This window comes from Lates calcarifer, linkage group LG21 (genome assembly GCF_001640805.2).
Source record: "Lates calcarifer isolate ASB-BC8 linkage group LG21, TLL_Latcal_v3, whole genome shotgun sequence".
Lineage (NCBI taxonomy): Eukaryota > Metazoa > Chordata > Actinopteri > Centropomidae > Lates > Lates calcarifer.
In genome coordinates, this window is record NC_066853.1 from 17,859,915 (window position 1) to 17,872,629 (window position 12,715).

The 12,715-nt window shown below is 39.0% G+C and overlaps 1 protein-coding gene across 1 annotated transcript in view; it reads left to right on the forward strand.

Annotated features, from left to right (window-relative positions):
- Positions 1 to 12,385: 12,385 nt before the first annotated feature.
- frya (furry homolog a (Drosophila)) overlaps positions 12,386 to 12,715 on the forward strand; it is a 51,114-nt gene continuing 50,784 nt past the window's right edge. Inside the window, exon 1 of the mRNA XM_051078963.1 lies at positions 12,386 to 12,549. Coding sequence (XP_050934920.1) covers positions 12,417 to 12,549 — 133 coding nt within the window. The 5' untranslated portion in view covers positions 12,386 to 12,416. The remainder of the gene's footprint in view (positions 12,550 to 12,715) is intronic.

Genomic DNA, 12,715 nt, shown 5'->3' on the forward strand with positions numbered 1-12,715 from the left:
TGCAAATAGATTCATTCATCGCATTTTAATATTTTCTCATTTATATCAGACCACTGTCAATTACACTTCCACCTCTCTGTCACACACAGGGCCAACAATGAGTTTGTCTTATAAGTGTGCATGGTTTGTAAGTTCACTGTTTAATATACATGCAGACACAGAGGCCTTTTCGAGCATTATGCATTCAAAAGGTGTTCCTCAGCAGGAGCCATCTCTTTGCTTGTCTATCTGGAATAAGAAAATCATGATAATGAATGCTGGCAAGGCTGGTGAATTAATTATTTTCATGTATACGTGTAGTTCAGCCGTACCCTGTAACGGTAATATGATTGTGTCTGTGCAATTTAGCTCCATAGAATAAACTCTGTGTCAAATTACAATATTGAGCTGGAGAGGGGCCTCTTTAAAAAGGCTGAGTGGATAATACAAAAGGTGTTAAACCTTTGCAGATGCACTGGTAAATGCGCAGGTTGCAGTTAAATCCAGGCCAAGGACAAATGTTGAAAGTCAAAATGCCACTGGCTCTTGCCCATCGGTAACGCAAGATTGGTTTTATAGCTGCTTCAACAGTAAAATAAATAGTGTGCTGTCATAGTGTCGAGCTACTGATAGCGATTAAAATATTTCTGAATACTTGTCCCCCACCAGCTGCTTAGTCCAATTGAAGATTAGATTAGATTAAATAAACTTTATTGCCCTTGCAGGGAAATTTGTCTTGTACATGGAAGTCACAGCAGCAAGGACGAGAAACAGTCAAAGAAAAGCAAAATAACCAGCAGCGCAGACCAGAATCACAATATACAGTTTGATACATGCATTACAGTTAATGATGGATAGATGGAACATTTTTTTAACAATTACTGTACATAACCATAAGTAAATTATAGAAACTAAGGAAAGGCAGGAGGGGATAAAAATGTGAGGCGGTATGTGTTTTTGCAAAGGAGAACCAGACTATCATTCTGAGTTAATCAGTTTTATTGGCAGGGGAGCAACAGACTCCTTGTATCTGTTCAGGCTGCAGCGTGGGACACTATATCATCTGCCTGATACTAGCTGTCCAAGATATGAGTGGAGTCTACTGATTTATGTATATGTATATATATATATACCAATATAGCAACACAATAAAGGCAGTTACCTGTGGCAAGAGGTAAACATCCAAAAACAAACCTCAACATAAATTGACAAAGTACAGCATGTACAGTTCAGTATTTTTTCCTGAGGGAAGCTTTCAGATGTTGGCAGCGTGATCTGAGGTTGTTGTACTGTATGACCTGAAAGTAGTTATTGGTTTTTACACTGTTTTTGCCATGTCCCCATGGCCTAATACACTAAAACAGTATTTGTTTGTTCCCTTCAGCAGCTATACATCGACAGACTGACCTTGAATGACTACTGTTCGATTACTGCAGAACATTGGAGGTTGTTGGTGATCATTACATACAAGCACTTAAGAGCAATTTAGTATTGCACTTCCATAGAGTTGGGGGGACTTGCAAGAGAATTTTTTTCATAAAGAATGCTTAAAATCGAAGCTGCAGAGGTTGATACATCTTGACCTTTGCTCCCTTGTACTGTCTGAGTCAACAATGTTCCATCTTACATTTCACATATAATGTAATTAAACAGGAGCCACAGAATATATTTAAAACTGAGGAGTGGTAGTCTTCAAGACAAATAAACTGATCTTCATGTGTGAAATCTGTGGAAGGCCCCTTTAATGTTGAACTGCAGACAGGAAATAATCATTACACTCCTGAGTTTAATAATGTGGATTTTTGGAGTGTTTTTCTTTCCTTCCTTTTTTTCAGACATTAGCGTGAAAAGAAATAAGAATGGGGGCAGCAGTTCTTTTGACAGTGATGGGCTCAGGGAAAGTATTAACTTTAACAAGCTTAGTTTGTTAAGAGAATAGAGTGGGAGCACTTGTTCCTGAAACTGTATGAGCTGCATGTACTATATGTGGTGTGTAGCACTGCTGCAAGACGAGGGGAGAGTTTTGTATGTCAAAGAGAAGAACGTGCACTGTCTCTTCCTTTACTGCAGTCTAATAGCTGTAGTGTGTGTTTGTCTGTTACATTAATGTACACTGCATGGTGCAGGCCCAGTGTGGCTCTGTGGGTCCATTAGTTCTTTATTAATGCCTGTGGGTAATTTTGTCCCCTGAATTTGACCCATCCCAACTTTCTAGGAGCAGCAGTGGCCAGCCACACTGGTGTACCTGGGGAGCAGCTCCAGTTCTAAGGCCACTGTCCTTGACCAAGTCATATTATATTCAGGTAGCGTGTGTGTGTGTCAGAATAATACTGCTCAACACTGGTCTGCTTTCAAATGATGCAAGTGAGGATACCATCATTATGATGATGGTGGGCCTAGCTATTCAGGAACCAGGATATAAAGATTGCAAAGCAGCTCTGTGTGCAGGTGCCTCCATACTGTAACTGAGTAATGAAACAACATGGTGTGATGAAACTAGTCAGAATTCCTCCCACACGTGTTAACCCTCATTTATCTCTGAGACACAGAAAGCAGAGAAAAATGGCCACCTGTTCGCTTTCATCTCCGCGTGAAATGTAATTATTTTGAGAGGTGTGGGTAAGTCAGAGAGGCATAGCTACATAAGTCGCAGCCGTAGTCTCTGATATGTGAAGAAAAGTCTGGGAATACAGCTCCAAGTAATTTTACATTTTTGGATTCAAAAAATGGGAGGCAGCTATTTGAACTTCTCAGTCGAAGCATTTCATTACCTAGAGTGTAAGATGGTGTAAACTGAGCAAAAATTTCTTTTTAATCATTAGTAAGGTGGTGATGGTGATAAAAATAATTTTGTTCTTTCTTTTTTCCTGTCACAGTCATTGAATCCAGCTTTCACAGTACAGAAAGCTCATTTTGTATTCCTCTCATAAGGTTAGATTCCCCACTTCCTGTGTACCTAGTTGACCTCGCCTGTCATGTTGCCCATTAGGTCAAGCTGCACCATTACCATTACATTTGTAAATCTAACAACAGTACTTCATTCAAATGGGCATTGTGTTATTAAAAAAATGTATTTTAGGATCTACACCAGCAACAGTAGTCAGGGACACAAGAACCACAGATGGAAACAAGACTGCACATTGGCTTGTGATACATCCTTGTAGATATTTAAGCATTGATGTAATTAGCACATAGATATGTATCTTGTCTTATAAATATGAAATGGAATCATGAGCACTGAAGGTCAAATGTTCTAATTTGTTTTTATAATATCATCATAATGGCTTTAATGCTGGGGTAAAAATTAAAAGTGGAATAATTTCAGAAAAGCTCATAATCCTCTTATGGCATGTTATTGGTGATGTTTTTTGTTGTTGTTGTTTTTGTTTTTAATTATTGGTTTGGTGTGGTGTGGTTTGTGATGAGTATAATTAATCACGAGTAAGGGTGCAGGTAAAAATGTTACAGAATAACGCTGTCTTTATCTGAGTTGTCTACTCACAAGCTTGGAGATCTAATGACATTTATTGTCCCAACCAAAATGCATGATATGTTGTGGTGGAAGAGGGGGGGAGGAGTTTTGAAACAAGGTGCAACATGCATTTTAATGAAGTGCAGAATTAAATATGAGCAACTGGAGGAATCCTAAAGATAAAATCTAAAAAAAACTGCACATTGTGTTTGGCTGGATGTCTTATGCCTAAGTAGGTAGTGTTAGCTATTGGTTCACTGTCTTTTTTGTGCATGCTGGCTTTTCACAAAGCACGCCAGGCTGCACTCTTTGAGCACTTGTTAATTTGTGAATCTGCACTGTGATGGTGGCACCACACAGAGAAAGCAAACCTCATGAATACCCCCTCCCCTGCTCTGTATGTTGACAACTGTTGGCAAATATCAAGCAGCATGGTAACCACAACTGAATAGTAATTTCTTTGATGCTCACTTGATCAAAATTCCATGGCTGCTTAGTTGGGTTCTTCTTAAATTGCGCTGATGTCACCTTATTCATCTTGTTTCAGGAGTATTTCATGTTCTTCTTACATCCTCTGCTTAAATTTGGAAGAGAAGTAGTATGATGTTGCAGTCTAGATAAATGTATGTTTTTAATATATGCATTTTCGTGGACTATTCAAAGTGGTCATGAGTGCATGTTTTAACATGGATAGCACAAGTGGGAATTAAATCCATAAATTTTACTACCAGTACCATGCTCAATCCACAGAGCTACAGTGTAACAGGATCTGCCTCAAGAATGCTATATTGTAAAATAAAAGCAGTAAAACAAACATATGACCAAACAGGCATAAATAAAGGGAAATAGGAGAGCACAGCTTCTGTAGAGGCTGGTCCAGTTTTCTGTTTTATTCACTCCTTCACCATGTAGGACCATACTGTAGATGTTAGAACTGTATTTGTGCTTCTACAGTGTGAAGGCAATGAGATCAAGCATCCAGTGAGTTTCTTTTGAAAGGAGTTTGCCCTCCAGTAGCTGAAGTATGAAACTATAGAAGACAGAGATGCTGGTCCTGTTCCTGTTTTTTTTTTTTTTTTTTTTTTTTTTATTTTTTTTTTTTTTTTTTTGGCCAGGTCAGGTTTTTAAGTTGTTTCAGTTTCAACTGATCACAATCTTTTCATACTAATGAATTGTTTAAATTACTGACAGAAAGAAAAAGTTGAAATCATTTAAAGTGAAAACGATATTTCCCTCGAGTGTTTGCGCCTTCAGTTTCACCATACGATGAATGTGAAAGAATAATTATGGTGAATCCTCAAGCGTGTTTGAAATTGTAATCAGAGCAATGAAACTGTCAGTAGTTGCTATGAATCTGACTGTGGTATAATTCTTCTGTAGGCACACTGCCAACATGTTAGAAAAATGGTCATAACAGACACATACACATTCAGAGTTTATGTCCCTTGTCAGTGCTGAAATAACTCAGGACACTCAAGGATAAATTAATTCTGTCATTCACTTTAAATCTACTTATCAGTCCAGTAATGTGTCCCAATGGTCATTAATATCATTTAAATTGCCGTCAGTATTACATTATCTTTATTGTCTCCATTATCATTGCTCTGGCCTCATGAATGTCAGGCCTCATGCAAATTCATACTGTAGTGATGGAGCCAAAGTGCAGAAACTTTTACCAGATCAGTACAAAAAAGAGAAACATTTAATCAAGCGTGACATTTAAAGCAGAATGAAGCTCTGTTGTTTTATCAGTTCTCTCTGTGCAGGGACTTTGGGGAGCATATCTATGTTCTCAGGGTCCTAAGTTCCTCTGTTCCCAGAGTCCTGTGACCCGTTTTAAGTTAAAATATTTCATAAATACATTTATTTATTTATTTATTTATTTATTTTGAAGACTTCAAACAACAACTGTAACCCATTTGAAGTTTCCCCTAGTGTAGGCAAGTGATGAAGAACAGAAAACCCTTTGACAAGGTCCCACAATAGCATGTCATATTCAGAAAATACAGGTTCCCATCATGTGATATAGAGCTGAGGATCCTGGAAGCACATATGTAGAACTGGAGAGCATAGGACCCGCTGTCATGTTCCCACTATGTGCCATATAAATGTGTGGAACATAGGACCCTGGGAACACCGGAATGACTCTGGGACTTTGAGCCTGGTACATACTGTCCCCACTTTTGATTTGAGTAGTAATCTCACTGTGCTCTATTACTCTCAGTTCATTTTACTTGCCTGTTTCAAGTCAAAGCTAGGTTAGCAGTGTATCATTCTAGATACTAGATAAAACAAGAGTCTGCAGCCATGCTAGCAGCTCTGTGAGGATGTACTTTGGCACATCAGTGCATCAGCTTGCTAATATGCTCAGAATGACAATGCTGCTAACATGTAGTACATCTGAGGCTAATGGCACCATCATTAGCTTTGCAGGTCATAAAACAAAGTATTGGACTGTTAAAAATTTGCAGAGATCACCATAGCACCATAGTTATTGTAATTAATCTAAGGGGGACATCAAGGTCTGAACCAAATGTTATGATAATCAATCAATAGTTTACAAGCTGTAAAGAAGACATAATCAACAGATGTGCAAGCAACTCTTTGAGGCTGTACGGGCACAGCAGTCCTTTGAGCAAGCTAAATGTTAATGTCATTACCTTAATCCTAACCCTAACATGGTCAAATTGACAATGCTAACATGTTGATGTTTAGCAGGTATAATGTTAACCAGTGTTAAAAAGTTGTTGAGATATTTTAGTCTTGAATCAAATGATGGACAGACATTACCATCTGCAGAGTCATGCAGTTAGCCTGTCTAAAGATCTTATGCCATTCTCAACTCGACAAGCCACTCACAGAGTAGTGAAAGGCAAACAAAGTTCTGATGCAAGTAAGCATGGCCTTATTGCTCGTGTTAACCTTCTCACCCTGACATGATTGCTTTGCCAAAGATGTAATGGATTTTTTATTGTATTGCAGCCACCTCTGGACTGACAGGCTTTGTGGTCTGTTGAGTGTTTACACTGTCTAAAGCGTTATTAAAAAACATCACAGTTGAGATTAGCAATGCATTTTATGCTGTTAATTAGACATGATATTGCACTGTTGCACCTAATTCCACATGAGAATGAATGAAGGTTAAAATATTGTTCAGCTTTGGTTTACTGAAATAGAATTACACATCATGTTCATGAATGATAGCAGCATTATAAGCACTGTAAGAACATTAAGAATATATTGTATGTCATATAGTGTCATTTGTCAGCATTTGCTTCCCTGAAAGTGTACTCAGTGTGAGTGAATGTCTGTCTTAATAATATTAGTTTTCATTCATCTTGACATCTGTTAGAGATTTACAGTCACTGATAGAGCCTCTGATTGAAGTTGTCCAATCTGGTTATGTGAGGCAAATTTGTGCAGAACACAAAAGAGTGATACATATTCCTGCATTTAATGATTTGATATGACTGCCTTTCATCCTTTAGATCTGCGCAAATCAAATTAGGAAATGACTAAAGGACAAATTCCACACCTTACACTAAAAAACATGCAGAGAGCAGCTTACTTGCAGCAAAAATGTGCAGATACTGAGACAGATGTTTGTGCTTTTTCAGTGGCCTGTCAATCAATGAAATGACAAGTAGGATTAGAGATTCATTTTAATGTTATCAGCGGCCTCTCTATAAGGTATTGTGACTGTTGATGTTGTTGAAGGAGACATTTAACAGCATTTTTTTGTTTTTGTTTATCTCTGTGATGCTTTTTCAACTCTCAGTCTTATATAAGTTTGAAAGGTAGATATGTAGAGCCACACAGATTTGATCACTTGTTTGCATCTTCAGCTTCTGAGGGTACATCTCTGTATTTGTGAGTTACATCGTGCCCAAAAATAACCTCCTTGCGAAATTGATTTGATAAGCCCATCTGGCCATCCTCTTTTTTATCTTGTAATTTTGAATGATATTTCTTACAGCAGCCTCATAACTTGAAGCTGTGTCATCTTGTGGTGTGTTATATTTCCAGAGAAGCAGATTGTGGATAAAATCAAAGATAAACAAGCGGTCTTCCTGCTTTTGTGCCAGGCCCACGCCTGCTATCCCTCCTGGGGGAGATTAGTAGGTAGAGGACAGATTGAAACCAGACAGAGAGGGGATGATGAATTGGAGCATCAGTTCCAGGAAAATGATCCATAGCACTCACCTCTGTTTTCCCATAGAGCCCTAACTGTGAGACTGATGCTGTTTATACACCACACAGATGTTGTAGCTGCTTTCCAACTTTCACACGCATGTCTATTCTCTCTATAAACTCATATTCATTTAGTATTATTTGATTAATTCCTACTGCTTCACACATGTAGCAGTCAGTAAAAATTACAGAGCCATCATAACAATAACAAAAACATCAAGGTCAAAAAAGAGGATAAGCAATAATTGTAGATTATGCAAATTATGCCATAATTGGACACCAAAATGTTAAGGTAATTATATTTATTAGAAATAATGATATGAGCTCAAGAGCAGTGAGTTTGCAGTAAAGCAATACTCAGGGTAAGATGATACCCTGAACAGACAGGGCTGATTTATTTTTACAATCAGTGTAAACACTCACTTAAATGACATTACATAAAAAAAAATGACAGTGTCTGAAGTAGCCACCAATGGAAAACATGCAAATTGAGCAGATCCATCATATGTTTACAGATATGAAAGTAAATGTATTCATCCCTGCAGGACTACTGAGTGGCGCTGCCTCTTTGCAAAACATACAAATACTCTTCCCATTCATGGTCCATTTTTAATAACAGCACTGCAGGTATGAATGTGACTTAACTTATGTGTCTTTTTCAGCCTTTTTCTTCAACTGTCTGAGACAATGTAACAAGCAGACAGAACATCCACTCATCATGTAATCACGACCACTTGAAAGCGAACAATCAGGGTGTAAAGCTACAAGTTCCTTACAAATCACCTCAAGGCTACGCTGTTATGTGTGAAATGCTGACCACGCAAAATGCACTCAAACAAGACAGGTGTGACTCCACTGATGTCCTGACCAGCAAGTGGCAGTAGGTTTTGTTGCTAAACCTTAAGTGGAAAGAAAAACCCATTAAAGTCCTTTTAGCTGTGCAGAGCACTGGGGCTGCAGTGTGCCGTGCACAGTGTGCCAAGTGGCTAGCTGTGCATAAAAGGAAATCATTGCTGAAGCTGCCAGCCCCTGATTTGAACTTAAGTCAATTGTAACTGGTCTATCCGAACAATATGATATATTGTCTTTTAATTTCATACTGTCCCTTGTCCCTCCTTGACCTTTCTATGTAAATTTCAGGCCCTTCACTGAAGCGGAATGTGTATCTGACCATCAGTATGAATGAGAATACATTAACATGGGTGGTAAGTGTTACTAGGTTTTAGTTTTAGTTGCACCCTAAATGTATATTCATAGTTCCCTTTACAGAATGTATTATCCTTTTATCATTTTTGCATTGATCATCTCTCCCCTTGTATAAATAGTCTTGATGTGCACATTTAACATACCTTTGCTCTGCTGGCATAAGAGCCCAAAATGAGCAGAGTGGGAGAGTAGCATTAACACCACACTAGGCAAGGTATTAATGGAAAAATGCACCTCTTTTAGCAGCCCAGATAAAGAAATTGGGCTGCGGTGGAGAAGAGTGTCCCACCCCTGCTAAGTAAGACAGTGAACACTTGTCAGCTCACAGAAAATAACCAGATTTCAAAGCAAACTGCAAACAGCGAATGACTGCTACATTTAGCAAAGGTTGGTCTCATTACATCTTTTGCCTCTCTCATCCCTTTGGTGTCCTTTGGCATAAAGCAATCAGAGCCTGGGTTAGTAAACATGAACGAGCTGTGTGCAGTTTACTGATGATACATGAATTCTGGGTATAAACAGTTACTTCTTGCTGCCGTTTGGAGCTGTCAGCTTGCCAAGTGAGGCTTTGGAGACGGTTCAAAAATCAGTGATTGAAAGGCTTGCTTGAGTATTTAGCCCTTAAGATGTTGGTATAAAAACATCAATGGTGTAAGGTGGCATCTTTACACATCCCCACACCCTGTATGCAAATCGTATAGGATCGCTTACACTTTCCATCTGTCTGAAAACCATTAGTAGCATCGACCAGCTGTTTGTCAGACTTAAAGCCAGACATAAATCTCTGGCTTTTCCAAGTAGCTTGTTTTTGCTTAGTCTTTATACATATCCACTCACACCTCATTTCTCATTTTCCCTCTCCCTAGTAACAACATCACCTGCTGCTTTCAAGCTTCTGTCCAAGAAACCACTAAACATGCCAGGTCTCTCTTTGCTGCAAATAACAAATACCTCAGTCATCTCCAATTATCTGAACAATGTTAAAGGTATTTTTGTTACTTAGTCTTGATGGTAGATCAAATTCTGAGACTAACCTCTGTGCAGCTTTATAACTGCTGGTTGAATCTAGATCACATTCCTAAAATAAAGATAACCCTGACACATCATCCATCTATTCTAACATTGTAAATCCATTATAGAGCTGTGGCACCAAAACGTTACAGTGTGCCCTTGCTCAAATACTTAGCAGAGCTTACTGAAGCCGCACAGCTTCATCTGCGGCCTCATCAATATTGTTGGTGGAATTGTGCTGCACAGCCCAATCCATGCAGCCAAAGCATCCCTGCAAGACATGAGAGCTTTGATCCACACTCCTGACCCGCCGCTTCAATGCCCTCTCCTTCTGCAGCCACCCTCTGCGGGGGACTGATCTCTTGTGCTGTAACTCAAAGGTTTCAAAGGCAGACCTATATTCTCCATTAAAGGAGCCAAAGCCTGGATAGAGGGTCATCATGTCTCATGCTCACAACTGTAGGGCATGCTCTGAGCTGAAACCTGTCATATTGTAAACCCCCCCCCCCAATATGGAGCTGCAGCTGGAGTGTCAGCAGCCACAGAATACCCCTGAGAAATGTCAAGACGGCATTGAACCTACTCCACGCAAAGTGCAAAGTGAGGCACGACTTACTTTGAAGAAGATGTTGCTAATGTGATTTTACACACGTCTGTGCCGGTCATGGCTTTCACAGCCGGTTTATGGAATCTCTTCTAAATAGGTTTGCAGACTTTCAGTTGAGCTGAAAACTACCTGCATGTACATCAGTGCGCTGTGCTGTGACAATCATCCACATCCTCCCTTATCATGCGTTTGCTCTATTCCTCAAAGAGACCAGGAAGGAGCACTTGGATCAGGTCAGAGCTGCAGTGCTGAGTTATGCAACTGCTTTGAAATCTGTCTGTCTTTTGTTCTGATGTGTTATTTTGTAGCAGATAACAGAATTATCACCAGAGCCAATATATTGCAGCCAAGAACACCAGGCTCACTTTAGAACAAAAACACACAGGAAAACATTTTCCGAGGCTTAATTAGAAATCAGGTTGTACTGTATCAGTTCTACTTCACATTCAAATTTAACACATGTTGGTTTCATCAGAGTACCACAATTATTCCCATGCACATGTCTGTTTATTTTAAATGGTTCCAAAATATGTTTGTTTTTTTTTGTTTGTTTTTTTTTTTTTTTTTTTTTTTTAATGTTTTGCCTTGGAGTGCACCTGGTGCTCTGCTATAACTCACCAGCACTGTAAAGCTCTGCTGTCAGCGTGACAAGCCCCGGTGTGTGCATACAGTTGACAAAGCAATTTTTTTTTCTTTTGTTCTGGTCTGGACAGAGCTCTGGGGTATGCTATCATCTTGAATCAGTAACATTCTCTCTCCTGGAGTACTAAAACAGTGATGTCTGAGAGGTTGATGGCTAGCCATTGAACTATGTCCATCGTTGTCAGGATTTCTGTTCTCATCAACAGCCGCTGGGTCTCTCCGTGACTTCAGGTTCACACATTAGATAGATTTTTTTTTTGTTTTCAAAGAGCAACTCAGACCTTAAATTATAACTTCTGACACATCTATTCTGACTCATCTATGAAAGCCAAGATATTTGTGAGTGCTATTTGAAGCTCCAGTGTAAACTAAAGAAAACGTCAAGTCTTGTCAAACTGTAAAACATGTACTCATATTTCCTTGGTTATCTCTGTGAAAGTTACTCTCCTGCTCTTGTCAAGCTTTATCTTTTACAAATGTGCATGTCAGTGGTGTTGCTCGCCATCACCTCCTCTTCAAAGATATTTCTACTTTTATCATGTTCTTTGACGCCATCTGCTGGATCCTCTTTAAACTAATTTCACTGAATGTTCAAAGCAGCAGCTCTGCTCACTAAACACATCAATTCAATGTTCATCCTTATGTATTTTTGGTTCATTTGTGTTGCATTTGCAAGTAATAATAATGTATTGTTAGAAGCAAAGCTATAGTAGAGCAAATTCCCTATATTATTATTGTATGTCTTTTTTATTGATTTGATGTTGAACCATTAACCTTGTGAAGTCTGTTACAGCCAAAATCTCAATGAAATAGCTGCAGCTTTATATACTATATATAACGCTTTTAAAGAGGGATCAGTCACATGTCAGATGTTTTCCAAGCTTTTTTGTGTTTTATTTCAACATTGTTTTTTTAAATTTATTATTATTATTATTATTATTATTATTATTCCCCCTGCTGAGTCATGTATTTGTGTAAAGATCCATCTGGCGATGAGTGTGGCAAAGAGGCCTAAATTATTAAATGCATGTTCTCTAGTGACTCTGTTGTGAGTTGAAATGATCTTATCATACCTGAGTATATTGTTGTTATAGACTTTCCTTTGATATCACTTGCTCTGATATTAGTGTGTAGGCTTCCCTGTATAAGTGACCACAAAGCAGCAGATGTGTTTCAAAGCGGCTGACATGGCCCTGGGCCAGGTCATCATGGCAGACACAAGAAAGCCAATGCTTTGCATGTTTTTCATTATTCAGGAGGACGTGAGCAGGGTGGCTGCTGGGGGCGGAGTCAGCCTCTGCCGAGCTGATGGAGGGAGACCGAGAGAGAGGAGTGCATCTGAACAAGTGGAGCGCCTGCAGGGACTCTGGGACTGAAACTTGGACTCACTTCACAAGTGGAGATGGAGTAAGCAAAATAAAAGCACCTGCTGTAGTCGAAGGTATTTATCATCTTTTCAAATGTTGACAAGTCTCTTGAAGTTTCTGCTTTTTCTGCAGTTCATCTTTCGGCGCAGAAACTGTAGCTTTGCTTTCAAGTCAGATGAAAACTGTTAGCCCAACTTGATCTTTCTGTTTCTTTTTGTGGCTTTCCAGCAACAAGAGGTC